At 40.7% G+C, this 21,682-nt stretch overlaps 2 protein-coding genes and 1 pseudogene across 7 annotated transcripts in view; 2 read left to right on the top strand and 1 right to left on the bottom strand.

The window, feature by feature from the left end:
• The window catches only part of Ctps2 (CTP synthase 2), a 102,676-nt gene that overhangs the window by 35,700 nt on the left and 45,294 nt on the right, over positions 1–21,682 (top strand). For all 6 annotated transcript variants that reach the window (XM_042680449.1, XM_042680451.1, XM_042680452.1 and 3 more), the window contains 2 exons: positions 1,862–1,924; positions 2,015–2,058. In XM_042680449.1, coding sequence (XP_042536383.1) covers positions 1,862–1,924; positions 2,015–2,058 — 107 coding nt within the window. The remainder of the gene's footprint in view (positions 1–1,861; positions 1,925–2,014; positions 2,059–21,682) is intronic.
• Positions 15,136–20,158, bottom strand: S100g (S100 calcium binding protein G). Its single transcript, XM_042680453.1, has 3 exons — positions 20,076–20,158; positions 19,323–19,466; positions 15,136–15,348 (listed from the first exon to the last, which is right to left on the bottom strand). Exons 2-3 carry the CDS (start codon positions 19,455–19,457, stop codon positions 15,244–15,246), a joined length of 240 nt encoding a protein of 79 aa, XP_042536387.1. The 5' UTR covers positions 19,458–19,466; positions 20,076–20,158; the 3' UTR covers positions 15,136–15,243.
• On the top strand, positions 18,952–19,155 carry LOC122108567 (annotated as a pseudogene).

Below are 21,682 nucleotides of genomic sequence, written 5' to 3'. Positions count from 1 at the left end.
CTTCTGCTATTCTCAAGATCCCTATTTAGTTAGTTTTGCATCTCCTTCCCTGCTGTCTGCCAGGCTCATGCTCACAGCCAGCCTGTCCTGCTGCTGTCTCCTTCGCACAGTGAAGATTCTAGGGCCGCTTTGCAGACTAGCAACTAGATCCCGGCCCTCAAGCCAAAGCCAGATTTTGGATCTCCTTGAGAAGAGAGTAAAGTACAGCCCAGGGAGACTCCTTTTTTTTTGTGCTGCTTCTGGTGCTTGAGCTCAGGATCGGAGTTGTTTTTTCCCCCTCAAGGCCAGCACCACAACTCCACTTCTAGCTTTTTGGTGGTTGATTGCAGATAAAAGTCACATAGGCTTTTCTTCTCTCTCTCTCTCTCTCTCTCTCTCTGTGTGTGTGTGTGTGTGTGTGTGTCTGTCTGTCTGCCTGTCTGTCTGTCTCTCTCTCTCTCTCTCTCTCTCTCTCTCTCTCCCAGTACTGGGGCTTGTACTCTGGGCCTGGAAACTGTCTCTGAGCTCCTTTTGCTCAAGGCTAACATGCTACCACTTCAGCCACAGCTCTACTTCTGGCTTTTTCTGTGATTAATTGGAGAAGAGAGTCTCATGGGCTTCCTGCCTGGGCTGGCTTTGAACTGCAATCCTCAGATCTCAGCTTCCTTGGTAGTTAGAATGACAGGCATGAGCTACCAGTGCTTGGCTTCACATAGACTTTTCTTTCTTTTTTTTTTTTTTTTGGGTCCAGTTGTGGGCCTGAACTCTGGGCCTGGGCGCTGTCCCTCAGCTCTTCAGCTCAAGGCTAGCACTCTACCACTTGAGCCACAGCACCACTTCCGGCTTTTTTCCTTTTTGCTTATATGGTGCTGGGGAATCGAACCCAGGGCCTCATGCATGCAAGGCAAGCGCTCTACCACTGGGTCACCTTCCCAGCCCTTCACATAGACTTTTCTACCTGGGCTGGCTTTAAACTAAAATCCTCAGATCTCAGCCTCCCAAGTAGGATTACAGGCACGAGCCCTTAGCACCTGGCAAGACTCTCTCTTGAACTGGGGTGTTAGTACAAATGCTCTAAACAAATCAGGCACTCTGTCACAACCTTGCAGCCTACATAATTTAGAGCTGGGTGCTGTTGGCTTATGCCTATAATCTTAGCTACTCATGAAATCTGAGATCTGAGGATTGTGTGTCCAAGCCAGCCCAGCATACAAATCTAAGAAACTCTTTAACTCCAATTAACTAGCAAAAACCCAGATGTAGGTGTATGGCTCAAGTGGTTGCGCACCAGCCTTAAGCAAAGTGAAAGCCAAGTGATAGTATTGAGGCCTTGGAGTTCAAGCCCCAGCACTGGCATACCAAAAAATGCAATTTAGAAGCCTTCACTTAAGGATAGATATGGCTGGTTGTAGATTTGCCTTCCAGATGCTTGTCCCTCTGTTCTGGAGTTCCTTCCTTTTCAACCCCAGGCCTTAGGTTGTTCCTTGGTATTCTCACCAACCCTCTTCTTTTTTTTTCCTTTTCTTTTTGTCTGTCATGGGGCTTGAACTCTGGGCCTGGGAGCTGTCCCTCAGCTTTTCAGCTCAAGGCTAGCTCTTTACTGCTGGAGTCAGAAAGCCACTTCTGGTTTTCTGAGTGGTTTATTGGAGATAAAAATCTCGTGGACTTTCCTGTCTGGGCTGGCTTTGGGCTTTGAACTTGATCCTCAGATCTCAGCCTCCCAAGGACTTTTCTGAATGTCCATGGGGGTAGGGTGGGGGACAGCAGGGAACAAAACAGCAGTTTTGCTCTCTTGGAGTCTTCAAACTAGATGGGGAAGATGTAAAAATGTGAATCAATACACACTGGATTCATTTGCTTTATATATGTGCTTTTACAATAGGCATTTGCCTTGGGATGCAGCTAGCAGTGATTGAATTTGCAAGAAACTGCCTTAACTTGAAAGGTAAGTTTTAATCATTGATTAAAACAAATATTGCTTCACATGTTTTCAGCACTATTAGTCAATTACTAAATTTTTTTCTTCAACCTTCAGATGCTAATTCCACAGAATTTGAGCCAAATGCCCCCACTCCTTTGGTGAGTAGTCCTTTTTTTTTTTTGTCGGTCATGGGGCTTGAACTCTGGGCCTGGACGCTGTCCCTGAGCTCTTCAGCTCAAGGCTAGCACTCTACCACTTTGAGCCACAACGCCACTTCTGGTTTTGTGGTGGTTCATTAGAGATAAGAGTCTCACAGGCTTTTTTGCCTGGACTGGCTTTGAACCGCGCTCGTCATATCTCAGCCTCCTGAGTAGCTAGGATTATAGATGTGAGCCACCAGCTCCCTGCTGGCAAGTAATCTTTCTTGATTTGGTCATTGTAGTTTATTCCTGCTTCTTGCTTACACTCATAAAGGGAAATTATTATTTTTTCCTTTACAGTGTCAGAACATTTAAAATTGTACTTGAATTTCTTATTACCTGTTGTTTTTTTCTATCAAATTGCTTTGTTCTTGCTAGTTTATCTTGTCAACTGTGCTTGAAGAAACACACAATCTTAGCCTGTTTTCTCTTTGCAGCATCTTTTCAAGCTTAATGTTTAGGAAAGGACGAAATTGGCTGTGACAACAATTTGTAACAGCTAATATAAATAAATGAGCTGTCCTGTCTCTAGCCTCATCCTCAGTCTGTCTATTTTCCACATTGGTGGCCATCTATCTTTCTAAAACAAAAATGACAAGCATTCTTGCTGTGGTCCTCATCTGCTGTCAGTTCCTTTTCCCCTAAATATTCAATCCAGGGCTCTTTACTGGGCCCTAAAGTTTGTTGTGCTCTGTTCCATACCATCTCAGGTCCTCCCTTGCTTTGAGTTTTATGCTTGAATGATCGGAACTAGAATTTTCCCATGTATCATGAGATCTCCCCCTTCCTATGATCTCTCCTTCCTCCAGGAATCTCAATGAAAGGAATGGAGAATTTCCAACTGTAATTTGGTCATCAACAACTTCCTGTTGGTTGAATTTTCCTGCCAGATGGGGCAGAAAAGTCTATGAGACTCTTACCTCCAATTAAGCACCAAAAAAAAAAAAAAAGCTGAAAGTGGAACTGTTGCTCAAGTGGTAGAGTGCTAGCCTTGAGTGGAAAAAGCTTAGGGACAATGTCCAGGCCCTGAGTTCAAGCTTCAGGACTGGCATACACACACAAAATGTAAATCTGTCTGTCTGTAACCCTTCCCCCTCTTAAATAAATGGTAGTATGCTTCATGCGCTTTTTTCTCTGCTTTGCTTTTTCATTGAATATTATATGCTGGAGATCACCCTACGGAAGGATGTAGAAATACTCTTTATGACTTTTTATAGATTGCAATTCAAACCATAATGAACCATAACTTCCCAGGCAGATGGTACTTTTAAGTCTTACGCTCAGAAGGCCTAATATTAGCGAAGAGTTCCTTATGAGGCTTTAATATAAATGGATTTCCTGACTAATAACTGAAATAGCTCTGCCAGGAAAATGCAGCATTTTCTTCTCTAAGATTACTCTTGATTAGGAAGTGATTTGATCAGTAGGTGGCACTGTTACATAGCTTTGGCAAGGTTAAGCCTTTGTTGCATTTCCTCCCCCCTTCACTCACCCCCCCCACCCCGCCTGTATATACACTCATCTACCCAAATATAGGTATGGATACATATTTCCCTTTGTTGGGCAGTGATAGAGATTGAACCCAAGGCCTCATGTATAGTAGGCAAGTTCTCTATATCTCATAACCCCCATAAACCCTTAAAAAAAAAAAAAACGCCTTACATTACATGCTTGAGAGATGTTGTTCCCATCTTGCTTTCTGTATTCATCACTCCACATCAATGCATAGAGATCTTTCACAGCTTGCCCTGCTGTCTGCTTTATGGACGCATCAGTATTTATTTCACTGATCTTGTATTTAGGTTGTACTGTTTGTTAGCCTTAAATCATACTGCAAATTAGTCTCCCTGTACCTGTGTTCTGCACCCACGTGTGGACACATCTGTGGGATGAATTCCTACAAGGGGAATTGCTAAGTCAGAGGATATGTACATTTTACATTTTGATGGCTCCTCTACACATAAGTGAGATGAAAACAATAAAACCTAATTGCTATTGAACATTTTTATGGGCTGCAATCAGTTTGCTGGAGAAAAATAGCCTTAAGAACCAGCAGTTGTGCTGATGGTGAGAAGTCTTATTAAAGTAAAAAAGACTTAAGGTGATAGAATCATAAAGCAGCCAAGACCGTGAAACCTGAGGAGTCACTTTACTTGAGCAAATAACAATTACTTACCTGAGTACTGGTGGCTCACGCCTATAATCCTAGCTACTCAGGAGGCTGAGATCTGAGGATTGCAGTTCAAAGCTTGCATGGACAGGAAAGTCTGTGAGACTTTCTCCAATTAACCACCAGAAAACTGGAAGTGGGAGCTGTGGCTCAAAATGGTAGAGCTCTAGCCTGTACCAGAAAAGCTCAGGAACAGTGCCTAGGCCCTGAGTTCAAGTCACAGAACTGACACCAAACAAACAAACAAACAAACAAAAACAAAGGAGAAATAGGTTCATCTCTAAAATGCTGTCTGAGAGTACACAGGAGTAAGTGAGGAAAGTACATTCTATTGTGTCATTTCTCTGCTTGATTCATGAGGTATAATAGTAGACTCTGAGGTGTGGCAGAATATTTAGGGATCTGCAGCAACTCTGTTCTTTGGGCCTGCTTCGCAGAAGTCTCCACTGCCTTCTGGATGATGTTTACCAGGAACACAGCTGGACTTGTATTCTAACTCTTTGTCAGTGTTGACATCTTTGACCTTGACTTTAGCTTTAGATCTCCAGTTCATCTGGAGTATAGTAGATGGTATCATGAACAGTTTTGGTGTATGAGATACTTACAGGAGGAATGATTTTGATTTACTGTTTAGGCATGTGAATTTGTTAACCTGTAAGTATTTCTTTTATGTTTGTTGGAAGTTCTAACTTAAAAGTCTGAATACTCCTAAGATATCCCACTCTGGAAATAGAGTCCATGTTATCTGTTCAAAATATAGCAAGAGCGTGGGTAAGGTTGTATGTGTGGGAGGGGCTGGTTGCTTGTGACTCACTCATGTAATCCTAGTTACTCAGGAGGCTGAGAGAGACCTAAAGGATCTCAGTTCAAAGCCAGCCCAGACAGAAAAATTTCAGAGACTTCATCTTTAATAGAACCAACAAAAAGCCAGGCTGGAGGTATGGCTTAAGTGATAGAGTACCAGCTGAGCAAGTGTAATTCTCTGAGTTCAAATCCTGGTACCACCACCAAGAAAACCTCACAACTATACACAACATATGCAATGGATGGTGCTATTGGTAAGGAGAAATTCAAAGTGTTTGCACTAAGATACAAATGGACAGCTGGGATGGCTATATTTTGTATTATTTCAATTTTATTTATCATAAATAAGACTTTATCCATTTTCCTCACATTTCACATTAGCATCAATTAGTGGTAACAAGGAGATTTCATTTTGACATCGCCATACATACATATAATAATGTACCTTGATCAAATCACCCTCTCTGTCACTCACTTTCTTCCCACCTCTCCTTCCCCCCCAAGCCAGTCTCAACAAGTTTCAATGTTCAGTTTTGACACATAGGCATAAAGTAGTTTGACTATATTTACCCTCTTCACCCTCTCCATTCTTCCCCTTTCACAGTAGGTAGGACCTGTTTTGCATTCCTATCATTCTTTTTTTTTTGTTGTTGTTGTTGTTACCAGTCCTGGGGCTTGAACTCAGGGCCTGGGCACTGTTCCTGAGCTTCTTTTGCTTAAGGCACTTGAGCCACAGTGCCATTTCTGGCTTTTAATGTGTACATGGTACTGAGGAATTGAACCCAGGGCTTTAATGCATGGTAGGCAAGCACTCTACCACTGAGCCACATTCCTAGCCCTCATTCATTATTTTTAGTGTATGTTAATTCTTCAAAGAGGTTGCACTGTGGCATTTCCCACTTGCATATATTATACTTAAGTCAGTGTGAACCCTAGCTTACTCTCTCTTCATCCCCACTATTCCTCTTATTAAGCAGATTGCAGTAAGGTTTATTTTGCCATCTTCATTCACAGATGCAATGGATTTTTGGTATTGTTCAGCTTCTCACATCTTGTTTTTCTCCCTTCCCTCAATATACTTAAACAGGTCCCATAATTACAAATTTTTGATCTAACAATTTTTAAAGTTAAAAATAATTTTACATCTGATAGTAGATTAGTGAAACATAGCCACTTAGACTTAAAAGTTAATTTATGCAAAGAGTAATTTTTGTTATACATTAAGCATAATGAATACATTACATTTTCCTGCCTTTAGTTAAAGCCCTGTTTGAAATAGTTCCTCTTCCTTGTTTTTCAACAACTTTTTGTAGTATGCAAATTAAGAGATTTTAAAAAATAGCCCATTAAAAATAACCTTTTAGACAGCTTTTATTATTTTACTCTCTGATTTGCTTTTAGAATATTGAGGAAAGCATTTCCTAGCTGATAAAAAGATCTAATAGAAGTCACTCAGGAGTTGGTTTGAGCTTAAAGTTTTTTCCCCTCATAAGTGTGATTATCAAGAATACAGCTATTATATGGGTAAAATAACCTTTTATGGACAAGTCTTGGAGCCTGAGTCATTTAATATTGTCTTTGTGTTAATTTTAGGTTCTGAGTTGATATCATGCTGTTAGCCTTGTATCTGGAGAAAGAAAAATTCTCCTAAAATGTTATCCTTGTACACTGTTGATTGGAATGTAAATAGATACCAGCAGTTATGAAAAACGGCAGAGAGGAAGCTGAAAAATTCAAAAGTAGATCTGCTGTATAACCTAGCAATTGTACTTGTGGTTATATATTCGAGAGATAAGAATGAAATTAATGCATCCAGAAGACAGCTGTACTTCCACATTCATTGCAGCAATATTCACAATAGCCAAAGGTTAGAAGCAGCAGTGTCTGTCAACCATTGAATGGATAGCACTTCATCCATATACACCCATGGAATACTATTCAGCTTTCAAAAAGGAGATTTTGCCATTTGCAACAGTGCATAGGAACCTGGAGGACATTGAATGAAGTGAAATAACACAACATAGGAAGATAGATACTGTCCCTTCTCACATGTGGAATCTAAAGAAGTTGAACTCAGCTGGGCACTGGTGGCTCATGCCTATTAATTTTAACTATTCAGGATGTGAGATCTGAGGATCACAGTTTGAAGCCAGCCTAGGCAGAAAAGTCTGTGAAACTTTTATCTCCAATTAACACCAAAAAAGCTGGAAGTGGAGCTGGGACTCAAGTGGTAAAACACCAGCCTTGAGCAAATAAGATTGAATGCGAGCTTGAGGCGCTGAGTTCAAGCCTTAGTACTAACACATGTGCACCCATGCACACGACACACACACACACACACACACACACACACACACACACATTGAATTCCTATAAACAGACAGTAGAAAGGTCGTGGAGTAGAAGAAATGAAGATGTTGGCTAAAGGGGAAAAGATTGCAGTGGTAAGATGAGTAATTCTGGAGATCAAATGTATAGCATAGTTACTATAGTTCTTTTTCTCAGATGAGAAGAGTTTATTGACTAATAGACACTTTAAATTACCTTTATTAATTGGAAGATAGTTGGAATAATTTTCCTAATGAACTGAAGAACAAAACTCAGTTCATGGTTTCCAAAAATCTTATGCCTCAGTTCTTTTCTAAATGTATGCTTAGTCACATAATAGAAATTAATTTCTAAAAAATATTGTAGGGCTGGGAATGTAATTTAGTGGTAGAGTGCTTGCCTAGCATGCATGAAGCCCTGGGTTCGATACCACAAGCTGGAAGTGGCACTGTGGCTCAAGTGGTAGAGTGCTAGTCTTGAGCAAAAGATGCTTAGGGACAGTGCTGGGCCCTGCGTTCAAGCCCCAGGACTGGCAAAAAAATATTGTAAACAATCCAACAAAGATTGATGTGATTTGTACTGCATGACTATAGTTCTTAATATAGTTCTTAATATTGTTTTTGTTTGTTTATTTATTGCCAATCCTGGGTGCTTGAAATCAGTACCTGGGCACTCTCCCTAGGGTCTTTTGCCCAAGGCTAGCACTCTACCACTTTGAGCTATGGCTGTACTTCCAGTTACTTGGAGATAAGAATCTCACGGACTTTCCTGCCCTGGCTGGCTTTGACCTCTATCCTCAGATCTCAGCCTCCTAAATAGCTAGGATTATAGAGATGAGCCATCCCACGCTTGGGTTCTTAAAACACACATACAGACACACACACACACACACACACACACACACACACACACAAATTGTGATATTTGATATTAGTAATTGTTTCATAATGTGTGCATACATTAAAACTTATGTTGGACATCTTGATCATATACAGTTTTGTCAACTATAGGAAAGCTTTAATAAAAACCATTCTCATCTGGGACATGATAGCCCATGCCTAAAGTATGTGGGCATCTTTTCCTTACCCCCTGCCCATTTAGTCCCTTGAACTGAGTCTGCTACATGAAAAGAGACAGTGCAGCCTGCAGGGAGCCCCCATTAGTGAGTAATAAGGGTATCTGCAATGTTAACAATAAATGATGAAATGAATATTGCAAAGCTAATGTATTTTAAAGCTTTTGTCCCTTGAGCTCAGTGGGCAATGCCTTAGAGGTATTTCAACCACTTGAGAGGGAGAGAGAGGGAGAGAGAGAGAGAGAGAGAGAGAGAGAGAGAGAGAGAGAGAGAGAGAGAGAGAGAGAGAGTGTGTGTGTGGTGTGTGTGTTGATCCTGGGGCTTTAACTCAGGGTCTAGGAACTGTCCCTGAGCTGTCCCAGTGCTTAAGGCTGATGGTCTACCACTTGAGCCACAGCTCCACTTCCACCTTGTTTGGTTGGTGTTAAATTGGAGATTATTGTCTCTCAGACTTTTCTGCCCTGACTGGCTTTGAATCTCGATCCTCAGATCTCGGCCTCCTCAGTAGCTAGTATTACAGGTGAATGCCTGGCTCCCATTTAATTTTTTCTCTGGCATGATTTCAGAGTTACTTGGGGTTTTAGATGAAATGTGTGCCTCTGTGTCAGCTTCTATAATGCTTTGCTGAAGGTGTTTGAAATAATGTATGTTTACTCTGTGAGGGGTTAATTGGTACCTAGAACAGAGGCTAAAATGAGAAGCTAGCATGGGCTACATACCAAACCTTAATAAAACACAAGAAAAACAAACTGTAGACTGGTGGATAGGAATGGAAGCTGTGACAATCAAAATAGTAGAACTTCAAATTTAACAGCATTCTAAAATAATCAGGACTGCATAGTGTGCTTATCTCAGGAATTAAATCAATTAACATGATATATTGATTGAACAAAAAGATGCTCAGCAGAGATGCTAGTAGTTGGTCCATCATATTCATTCCTGCTGTTTACAGTCTCATCACAAAACAAGGAAAGACTAGTTCTTGGGGAAAAAAGGGAAAAACTATCTTTTACCAACCAGTACATATAAGATGGAGGATACCAGAATCAAAGACAATGATTGCCAGGGATAAACCAATGGAAAAAGAAAAAAATGAAAAAAATAAGGAAGAACTAGTTATAATACATTGGTGACAATAAGGTCAACAACCAAAAAAAAATCTGTTGTTTCCAAGTCTTGGAGTGCATTTCAATTAGCATCATTTTGTATGGTTATATGTATATAGCTATTGAGCTATACATCTATCTGATTTGGGGAGGGGAAGGGGAATGACAAAATGCTGAAAGGAAAAGGATGACCCATTGCAATGATACTCATAAGATACTATGTCGGAAATGAGCTTTAGAACTTGGGGGAGGGGAGGAGTGGGGGAGGGAAGGGATAGTGGGAGAATGACAAGGGAGGAGGTAACAATGTTCGACTAAAAATGTACTCATTACCTTACTCATGTAACTGTAACCCCCTGTACAGCATCTTTGCAATAGAATAAATTTTAAAAAATGAAAACAAACTTAATGGTAACATTATAATAAGTTCTCATTGACACTAGCCAACAGGCTGGGGATATAGCTCAGTTGTAGGACTTTTGACCACCATGCTCAAAAGCCCTGGGTTCAATCCCCAGCACCATAAAAAGGAAATAAAAGGCCAGCAAATAAAACATGTACACTAACCTGGCTATTAAAGTTGTTTAGGTGAGACCAGCTCATGTACTATAGGAGCATGAATTCATCCTACCTGTTGGGAAGTCAGTTAGGTTTTTACAATCCATACCCTTATCTTCACTCTCTGAATGATAATTACTTCTCAGAAGTTCTCCAGCATTTTTCTGGTTAATTGAAGACAAGAGTCTCACAGCCTTTCCTGCCCAGGCTGGCTTTGAACTGTGATCCTCAGATCTCAGCCTCCGAAGTAGCTAGGATTATATGTGTGACCCACTGGTGCTCAGCTCATTATTTTTCATAAGACACATATTTCATATGGTTCTAAAAATCAAAATGTCAGTATGATATTAAGTGAAAAGTGGCTCTCTTATCCCTGTGTGAATCTTTCCAGTCTCTCCTAATATATTAGTTTTTAGTGTGTACTTGTAGAATTTTTTTTTGTGCCAGTCCTAGGGCTTGCACTTAGGGCCTGGCACTGTCCCTGAGCTTTTTCTGCTCATGACTAGTGCTCTGCCACTTGAGCCACAGCTCTATTTCTGGTGGCTTTTTGGTGGCTAATTGGATATAAGAGTCTTACTAACTTCCCTGCCTGAGTCGGATTCAAATGGTGATTCTCAGATCTCAGCTCCCTGCATTGCTAGGATTACAGAGGGTAGCCATTGATGCCTGGCTTTTTTTTTTTTTTTTTTTTTTTTTTTTTTTTTAGCCAAGGTCTTTGTAGCTTAGACTGTCTTAAACCTTGATTCTCCTGCCTTAGTTTCTTTCTTTTTTTGGGGGTCAGTCCTGGGGCTTGAACTCAGGGCCTGGGTACTGTCTCTGAGCTTTTTTTGCTCAAGACTAGCACTCTACCACTTGAGCCACAGCACCATTTCCAGCTTTTTCTGTTTATGTGGTACTGAGGAATCAAACCAAGGGCTTCATGGATGCTAGGCAAATATTCTACCACTAAGCCACATTCCCAGCCCCTGCCTTAGTTTCTTATTGCTGGGATTATGAGCCTATGCTACGAGAATTTACTTTTTAAGTACATATGCAAATTGGAGTATTGTTGTCTATACTTTAAGTCACTGTCACCTATGTATCTTGGGACTGATGAAATTTGGCTACTTTAGTCCCATCTGGGCATAAGATCCTTACACTAACCTGACCTTTCCTATGTTGTGAGATTGAACTCCCCAGAGATGTGCTTGGCCCAGTCTATCCTGTGGACTATGAGATAGCCATGTACTTGAACTTGGGTAGACTGGGTAAGTATATGATCATGTGCTCTGGTTCCTACTTTAGAGGGCCTTGAAGCTACTGGGGAAATGACAGCAGCCAAGTTGACTGATATATACAGCTTACTATTTTTGTGGATGTCAGTCTTAGGGCTTGAATTCAGGGGTTGGGTGCTTGTCTCTGAGCTTTTTATGTTCAAGGCTAGCACTCTACCACTTGAGCCACAGCTCCATTTCCAGCTTTTTATTTTGGTCCTTAATTGGAGGTGAGAGTCTTACTGACTTCCCTGCTCCAGGCTGGCTTTGAACTCCAATCCTCAGATTTCAGCCTTGTGAGTAGCAAGGATTACAGGCATGAGCCACCAGTACCTAGCCTAGTTTACACTATTGAATCCACTTGGTTAAAGAAACTTTTGGAGTCAAAGACCTTTCTTTGTAAGCAGTGATTCTCATCTAAGGTTAGTGTAGTCTTTGGGAGGGCTTGTATAGTTGAAAACTATTCATTTTTACCATTTTCTCCATTTTGAAGTGGCAGTAGTCCCATAGTTTTCTAATGTCAACTGCAGAATTAAAGCTTGGCAATTTGGTTTTTAGAGCCTTGTGTTCCTTCTATTCCTTCAAGGGCTGTTCATTAAACAAAGCACAGTGAGTACCGGGAGATGACCTAAAGACAAGTGTATGTTTTGGAAGTATGTTCCTTGCTAGGCATTGAACAGTGCAAAATGAGTTGTTAGTTCAGTGCTGGTGGCTCAACGCCTGTAATCCTAGATACTCAGGAAGCTGAGGTCTGAGGATTGCAGTTTAAAGCCAGCCTGGGCAGGAGACTCTTTTCTCCGATTAACCAACACAGAAAAGCTGGAAGTGGAGCTGTGGCTCAAGTGGTAGGGCATTAGCCTTGAGTACAAAAGTTCAGAGACAGTGCTCAGGCTCAAGCCCTAGGACCTGCCTACACAAAAAACTTGGAATTGGAAGTGATGCCAAGAACCAGTAGTTGAGGGTGAGCAAGGAACATAGTTATTCTCCTGGAAAAGTGGATAAAGTAAACTTGCTTCAGTATTCCTTCCATTGTGGTCTTGGGGCAAGGTCATAGAGCAATTCCTGGCCTCTTATTTCTTTAAACCTGTGTGTGTGTGTGTGTGTGTGTGTGTGTGTGTGTGTGTGTGTGTGTGTGTGTGTGTGTGTGTGTGTGTGTGTGTGTGTGTGTGTGTGTGTGTGTGTGTGTGTGTGTGTGTGTGTGTGTGTGTGTGTGTGTGTGTACTGACATGCTTGAACTCAGTGTACTCTCAGTTTTTTTGCTCAAGGCTAGTGCTTTACCACTTAAGCCACAGCTTTGCTTTCACTTTTTGCTGGTTAATTAGGGATAAGAGTCTCATTTCCTGCCCAGGCTGGCTTTGAACTCTGATCCTCAGATCTCAGCTTCCTGAGTACGATTATAGGCCTGAGCCACCTGCTCCTGGCTTAAAAAATCTTTTGTGTTTTGCAGTGCTGATGATCAAATCCAGGTCCTCATGAGCTTAGGCAAACACTCTACCCCTCAGCTACTTCCTAAGTCCCATTTTTTTTTTTGGGTCCAGTCGTGGGGCCTAAACTCTGGGCCTGGGCGCTGTCCCTCAGCCCTTCAGCTCAAGGCTAGCGCTCTACCACTTGAGCCACAGCGCCACTTCCGGCTTTTTTCTTTTTGCTTATGTGGTGCTGAGGAATCGAACCCAGGGCCTCGAGCATGCAAGGCAAGCGCTCTACCACTGAGTCACCTTCCCAGCCCCCCTAAGTCCCATTTTTAAATATATATTTTTATTGTAAAGATACTGTACAGAGGGGTTACAGTTACATGAGTAAAGTAATGAGTACATTTCCTATCGAACATTGTTACTCCCTCCTTTGCTTTTCCCCTACCATCCTTCCCTCCCCACCTCTCCCACTCCCCCCCTCCCCCCACCAAGTTGTAAAGTTCATTTTCAGCATAGTGTCTTGTATATCTCATTGTTACAATGCGTCAACCTGTATCCTTATTTCAGCATTTTGTTATTTCCCTTCCCTTCCCCAAATTAGAAAAATGTATATATAAGATGCAGGGCACCGGAATCAAATACAGTGAAAACAGGGGTTATACCATGGGGGAAGAACATACAAAAGAAATAAAAAAAATCATATGTTACCTTATAAGCACACCAACCCAGATGCCCCTCAGTAGATGAATGGATCAAGAAAATGTGGTATATATATATATATATATATATATATATATATATATATATATATATATATATATACCACATTTTCTTATATATATATATATATATATATAATGGAATTCTGTTTTTTTTTTTTTTGTCAGTCGTGGGGCTTGAACTCTGGGCCTGGGCGCTGTCCCTCAGCTCTTCAGCTCAAGACTAGTGCTCTACCACTTGAGCTACAGCGCCTCTTCCCTATATAATGGAATTCTATGCCTCCATCAGAAAGAATGACACCGCCCCATTTGTTAGGAATGGAATGAAGTAAGCCAGGCCCAAAGAAACATAGGTCCCATGGTTTTCCTTATTTGCAATAACTAGTATATGTCTAAGACAAGCAGAAAAGTTAAAAAAAAAAAAACTGTGTACATATGATCATATAAGATGATGCTAAGGGGCTGGGAAGGTGGCTCAGTGGTAAAGCACTTGCCTTGCATGCCTGAGGCCCTGGGTTCGATTCCTCAGCACCACATAAGCAAAAAGAAAAAAGCCGGAAGTGGCGCTGTGGCTCAAGGGTAGAGTGCTAGCCTTGAGCTGAAGAGCTGAGGGACAGCGCCCAGGCCGAGTTCAGGCCCCACGACCGGACCCAAAAAAAAAAAAAAAAAAAAAAAGATGCTAAGTCCCATTCTTTTAAACCTTTTTTTTTTTTTTCCATTCTTTTAAACCTTAAGATTAGATGAATCAGATTAAAGTTATTATTGTAATATTTTGTGCTGGTCCTGGGGCTTGAACTCAGGGCCTGGGCACAATCCTTGAGTTTTTCTACTCAGGGCTAATGCTCTACCACTTAGAGTCACAGCTCCATTTCTGGTTTTCTAGTGGTTAATTGGAGGTAATAATCTCATGGACTTCCTTATCTGGTCTTGCTTTGAACTTTTATTCTCAGATTTTAGCCTTCTGAGAAGCTAGGATTAAAGGTGTGAGCCATCAGTACCCAGCCACCAGCACTTGGCTTATTTTTTTTTTTTTCTTTCTTTTTTTTTTTTTTTTTATTGTAAAGCTACTATACAGAGGGTTACAGTTACATGAGTGAGGTTATGAGTACACTTCCTCTTGAACATTGTTACCCCCTCCATTGTTTTCCCCCTACCATCCCCTCCCTCCCTCCCTTCCCCGAGGTTCTTTTTTTTTTTTTTTTTTTTATTGTGATTAAATGATTACATAATTTCAAAGTCACAAGTTCATTCTAACTTCCCTGGAGCAAATTGTCTACCACAGTCTGTAATATATAACAGTGTTCACATGTTATATACCATATTTGTGATCAGCAGCATGAGGATATTTAGTAGTGGTTCAACCAGATGAGCGGGAGTTCTTTGTTTCTTAAGTCCTGTTAGTTTTGTCGTATCACCTAACCTTTTGGATTTAGCATCCACTTATGAGGGAGACCATGTACCGTTTGTCTCTTCATTCTTGGCTTACCTCGCTCAACATGATTCCTTCTAGTTCCATCTATTTCCCTGCAAATCACTTGGCTTATTTTTAAATTAAGTTATAATGAGTCAGTACTCAGCAAAAGGAGACTTAATCCAAGGATATCTTTATTAACTATAACTGGAGCCTCATAGTCAGATCATTATAATCAAAGAATTCAACCAGAGATGTTAGTAATTCCACATCAGAAAGATTTCCAGGGCTTAGGATGTTGTTTTCTTCACTGGGATATCTTTGTGACTAGCACTTGGAATTCTTCAAAACTAACTTCTCCATCTCCATTCTTGTCCAGTTCTTTAAAGAGGTCATCTAGGCTGCTTACAACCTGGTTTTAGACAAAAGGATGAGGGAGAAATGAAATGGAATTAGATAACCCTACACAATTCTGGGATATGGGGCATGGCAACATTTATTCCAGAAGGTCTTGTGAATTTCCAGGCACAGGCTACTGATAGAGGTGGAAAAGCTGGTGCTAATTGTGGTATCAGTTCATGTCACACACCTAGGTACTTTCTTTTTTCCACTCTTACACATGTATTGTTTAATAATATTTTGGCTTTTTTTTGGTGCCAGTCCTGGGGCTTGAACTCAGGGGCTATATACTATCCCTAGGCTTTTTTGTTCAAGGCAAAAATTCTACCACTTGGGCTCCACTTATGGCTTCCTTTGGTGGCTAATTGGAGATAAGAATCTTACAGATTTTCCTGCCTAGGCTGGCTTTGAACTGCGATCCTTAGATCTCAGCCTCCCAAGTAGCTAGGATTACAGGTGGCAGCCATGGGTACCCAATTTTGGCATATTTTTTTGAATTCTTTATCTTTTATTTTTTATTGTGAAAATACTGTACAGAGGGGTTACAATTACATGGGCAAGATAACGAATACATTTCTTATCAAGCATTGTAGCCTCCTCCTTTGTTTCCCCTTCCCATCCCTTCCCAGCCTCCCCCCACCCCCCACCCAGTCCTCCCCGTCCGCTCCCCCTCCTGCACCAAAGTTGTAAAGTTCGTTTTCGACATAACGACTTGTACATCTCATTGTTGCAGTGACCCATTGCAACAATTTTGGCATATTTTAAATTTGATTTTGTCCTTTTTCAGCGTAGGGGTCCATGGGCTTTTACCAGACTACCCACAGACCACAAATAGCTGAGGACTCCGGCCCCAAGGTTTTCCTAGGAGTTGCTTTGTCTTGGGTTTCAAGCCTATGGCTAGCATATAGCTAGTGGAAGCAGGCAATGAGCACCCACTTGCTTGTACTGTGTTGAAGCTGAAGCCTTTAGGGTAGCCTGTACCCTCCACCTAGCCACCCTGTAGGGTGATTCTGTGTGTGTGTGTGTGTGTGTGTGTGTGTGTGTGTGTGTGTGTTGATCCTAGAACTTGAACTCAGGACTTGAGCAGTATCCCTTCACTTTTTATGGTAAGGCTGGTACTCTACCACTTGAGCCATAGCTCTACTTCCTGCTTTGGAGGTTAATTGGATATAAGAATCTAATGGAAGACGTGTGCCCTGTGGCTCACACCTGTAATCCTAGCTACTTTGGAGGCTGATATCTGAGGATCGCAGTTCAAAGCCAGCCTAGGCAGGAAAGTCTGTGAAACTCTTATCTCCAATAAACCACTCAGAAAGCCGGAAGTGGCACTGTGGTTCAAGTGGTAGAGTGCTCGCCTTGAACTGAAGAACTGAGGGACAGCACCCAGGCCCAGGGTTCAAGCCCCATGACCGATCAAAAAAAAAAAAATGTGTGTTTTTTTTTTTTAAAGAATCTAATGGAAAGCTGAGAATGTGGGCTTAGTGGTAGAGTGCTTGCCTAGCATGCATGAATCCCTGAGTTCAATTCCTCAGTATCACATAAATAGAAAAAGCCAGAAGTGGCACTGTGGCTCAAGTGGTAGAGTGCTAGCCTAGAGCAAAAGAAGCTCCCAGGACAGTGCCCAGGCCCTGAGTTCAAGCCCCCGGACTGGCAATCAAAACAAAACAAAACATAAAGCAAAAAAAAAAAATCTCATAGACTTTCCTGCGTGGACTGTGATCCTCAGATCTCAACTTCCCGAATAACTAGGATTATTGTTATGAGCTACCAGAACCCAGCAAAATCTACTTTGTAGGTGAGGAAACTGAATCCCAGAGAAAGCCACTAACTTTCTAGCTAGTTAGCAGAGGACTTGAGGTTCCAACATGAACTTTAGAGCACAGCCTTGTAATGGAGACATCACCCTAGCTTTTCTCAAACTCTGGCCTGTGGCTCTCCTCTAGGGTATCCAAGATGACTTTGGTTGCTGGCTCACATGCTTTAGCATGTCAGGATCACCTTCATGAGCATACTGACCTTAGTAAACACAGATGGCCAGCCCTACCCAGAGCTGATAACTCACTAGGTGGGGAAGGCCTGGGAATCTGTATTTCCAACAGGTTCTCTCTCTTGTCAGGGACCAGGCTTGAGAGCCACTGCTTGAAATGTCACCTGAAATCATAGGCTTTTCAATGATTGTTATTCCTGTGGTGTCTGAAGCAGACTTTTTATTTTTTGTTTCTGTCATGAAACTCAAATTTTAACGTTGCTACTTGGCCTTTTTAAGTAGCAGTCTGTGGCGAAATAGCACTTAAGAAACCTATGGAAATAACAGTTTCATTTAGATCTGCTTCAAATTATCTATATCTGAACATACATAAAATTTTATTTAAAAACCATATAAGCCTGATGCCAGTGGCTCTTGCCTATAATCTTAACTACGCTAAAGACTGGGATCTGAGGACTGTGGTTTGAAGCCAGGCCAAGCATGCAAGTCTGTGAAACTCCAATAAACTACCAAATAATAAACTCAAATAAATTACCAAAAAGAAGCTAGAAGTGGAGCTGTGACTCAAGTGGTAGAGCAGTAGCCTTAACAGAAAAGCTCAGTGACAGTGCTTAGTTCCTTAGTCAAGCCCCAGTGCCAGCATACAAAATCAAACAAAAAAAACCCCAACAAAACAAGACATACAGCCCGTAGAACATTTGCCAAGTGTGGTGGTATGCACTATAATCCTAGCATTTGGGAGACAGAGACAATTAGATCATTAGTTCAAGGCTAGCTGGGCTATAGACTGAGTGGGCTATGTAATGATATTTGTTTCAAAACGATAGTAAAACATCAGCAACAAAACACATATACATATACACATAGTTAAATTTACCATCTCCTTTTTTTTTTGGGGGGGGGTGCTGATCCTAGGGCTTGAACTTAGGGTCTGGGCACTGTTCCTGATTTTCTTTTGCTCAAGGCTAGTGCTCTACCACTTGAGCCACAGCACTACTTCTGGCTTTTTCTGAGTGATTTATTGGAGATAAGTCTCATGGACTTTCCTGCCTGGGCTGGCTTTGAGCCATGATTCTCAGATCTCAGCTTTCTTAATAGCTAGGATTACAAGCATGAGCCACTGGCATCTGGCCTATATTCAGTTTCTTATGCAACAGATAGGCAAGATATATTTTAACTGTTAGGATTCCTACAAAGATACTTGGACTAAACTCTTAGTTGTTCATATGTTTATAAATATGCAGTCTCATCTTCGATAGAAGGTAATGGTATAAATAGTGTAGCTGTCAAACTTTAGCAATTATTGCTTTACTGTGAAAATACTGTACAGAGGGGTAACAATTACATGGGCAAAATAAAAACTTTAGCAATTCTTATGCAAATTTGTTTGGTACCTATAAGCTGACTTTCAGAGCTTGCCATTAGTCTTTGTACTCCCCCCCCCAAATTATAATAGTCTGTCCTTTTATAGGAAATACACAAAATACAGAAAAATTTACCACTCTTACCATTGATTATGTACACTTTCCTGGTAGATTACTTTTCTTCCTTTTGGAAAAAATTTAAAGGCTTTAAAAATTTTAATACTTCTCCAAGTTTTGTCTGTTTTTAATTAAAAAGTACCTTTTTATTGCTTCTTGGCCTTTGGGCTAAAATCAGTTGTAGTATGTGTGGTTATTAGTATAATATCTAACACATTCTCTAGCCAAAGAAGTGGCTAGAGGAATCCATTTACTATATTAAATGGACTTTTGGAGCAAGAAGAGAAAATAGGAGCTTGCTTTACTCACTCTATGCATTGACCTGACATAGTCAGGTCATAGTACATCAGCATAGTACATCAGCAACAGGGCACCTCATCCCTCATCTACTTAAGGTTGTCCCTACCCACAGATCTCTGGTTAGCATCTCAGAGTCAGCCCTCAGATCCTACAAGAGCTCCTCTTCTCCCCTCCCACCATCAGCAGCTAGTTCTCCATGTAGTACAGATGGGTACTTACTTTGAGTAGACTGGGGAATTCAGCCTGAATCAATAGCTTCAGCTCATCCTTTGACAGCTGGTCTGGATCACCTTCTTTGGCTGCATATTTTTTGAAAATGTTCTTTAGTTCTTCAGGAGACTTTTTAGCACTCATTCTCGTGTTCTGTACATTTGGGAAGAAAAAGAACTTACCAAAAAGCTCAGAGTTATATGCTGAGTGTTGTCAAGATTTTAGTACTATTAGGCACTGTTTGGGCAAAGGTTAGAGGAGAATAAGGATAAGAGAGGGAAGGATAAGAGAGGGAAGGAGAAGAGAGGATCATAATGGGAACATCATCAGTACTTATCAACACTCTTTGAAAGCAATTATTGTGCCTCTGGAGGTGTAGCACAATACCCGTATGCACAAGGCCTTGGGTTCTATTCCTAGCAGCACACATAGAGCCCACCATCACTACCATCATCATTGTCGTTTAGTTGAATGTCTACTCAGACAGAATACATCTGTGAGAAAATAGTCCCCAGAGACAAATATTTTGCTTAGTAAAGTAACAGCATGCACTTTTTCATTTACATAGTCTATACTCTGTAGGCTGTAATCTTGAGGAGTACCTGACTCCAGCTGTTGGCATCTTAAGTTTCCCTGGTGATATCTTTAGATAGCACCAGCTCACTTTCTCTCCAGATCATTGAGCTGTCATTCCATTCTAAAAGGAAGCAAAGTATTATTGCAAGCAAAAGAAGCTCTAGGTGGTACTAAGATCACACTGACCTGGTCACCCAACAGTGGAGCCACTTAGAAGAACCGAGTAAGTGCATGAAGAGCTGAGAAGAATCATGCGACTTTTATAGTCTCTACAGACACACCACCCAGATTATGAAATTTTCCTTTTGTTTGCCATTTAAGGCTAATTATTAATGGTTTTTGAAACCCAAGCAGAAGACTTCATGAACCTCTTAATTAAGGTCAAGATCCAATAAAGGGCCATCTCAACAGTTGCTTAATGGTTCAGAGTCCCAAGAGTAAGCCTGAATGTTTTTTTTCCCTTAGATTATATTTTCCCTTCAGTGTAGAATTATGATTATTTACCCACAGTTCATATTTCAGAAAGCTTTTCTATGGAATACTATTTTCAGTGTAGCTTCATATTTCAGCTTGAAAAATCTTCATATTTAGAAAAAATTGCTGTCACAGAAGGACAATATTGTATGACTTAAAAAAAAGCACAGTATGGTCTGTGCACTGGTGGTTATGCCTGTAATCCTTGCTACTAAGGGGGCTAAGATCTGAAGATCATGATTCAAATCCAGCCCGGGCAGGAAAGTCCATGAGGCTCTTATTCTCTAATTAATCTGCCACAAAATCTGGAAGTGGAGATGTGGCTCAAGTGGCAAAGCACTAGTCTTGAGCACAAAAGCTCAAGAACAGTACTCAGGCCCTGAGTTCAAGCCCAATGTTGGGTGCAAAAAAAAACCCCAGCACAGAATGGTTCTTGAAGTCCTTCTGAGTCATGTATGTGCTAAGTGTTCCAATATTTGAATACATGAATGAATAAAAACGTGTTGCTTCAGAAGCAGGCTTAAGAAATGGGAAGAAGATACATGATAATTTGTGCTTTTACTTGGCAAAGCAAGTTTACTGAGTGACATGGTCTTTTATTTGTAACTTTTTCGTTACTGTTTCCATGACTTTTTGCTTCTCATCCATATGTGTATGTGTGTGTCTATTCAGTCTGTACCAGAATAATATATATATATATATATATATATGCACACACAAAAATACACATACACAGACATACACATGTGTGTATATATATATGTGTAGAAATATATATTTCTATCAAGTTGTAAAAAACAGTTGTCATCTTCTTAGACAATTAGAAATACTTGAAACTTTTTGTAACTACCAGGATTTAAAATTAGAGACAAAATTGATTTCTACTGGAAAGCATTTCATGGAATAACTAGGACATTTCCAGGGGCCATTGATCATTAATGCTGATTGTAACTCACAGAGAAAGCTTCCAGATAGACTTCAATAGCACTTAACAGCTTTTAAACACATGTACATTTCCACATGTGTCATTTTCTCTGGCCAGCATTATATCACCTTCAAATTCAGGCTTGAAATATCAGACAATATTTCTCCTGGATGTTTTTCTAGCTCTAAAATTCTAGGACCTATTTCCGTTGTAGAACAAATGTAAAATCTTATAGACTTCCTTTAAAGCTTCCCACCAGTCCTGAGCATTTCTCATTCCATGTGTCTTTGCTGTCTTGCAAGTGTTGTTATTTTATTACACTATATTTATCTCTGGTATGCTCCAGTGTACACTATGTATTAACTCACTGGTTGGAGTTATGACAGACATTGTG

This window comes from Dipodomys spectabilis, unplaced genomic scaffold (assembly GCF_019054845.1).
Source record: "Dipodomys spectabilis isolate Male_0828 unplaced genomic scaffold, ASM1905484v1 ptg000061l, whole genome shotgun sequence".
Lineage (NCBI taxonomy): Eukaryota > Metazoa > Chordata > Mammalia > Rodentia > Heteromyidae > Dipodomys > Dipodomys spectabilis.
The sequence above is the reverse complement of the archived record's forward strand: the minus strand, read 5'-3'. Positions and strand labels throughout refer to the sequence as shown.

What these genes read in the sequence shown, in the direction of transcription:
- S100g (XM_042680453.1), bottom strand. Translation starts at nt 19,457, where the DNA reads ATGAGTGCTAAAAAGTCTCCTGAAGAACTAAAGAACATTTTCAAAAAA. An exon ending in AATTCCCCAGTCTACTCAAA is followed by an intron (nt 15,349 to 19,322) that starts GTAAGTACCCAT and finishes GTCTAAAACCAG; the next exon opens with GTTGTAAGCAGCCTAGATGA.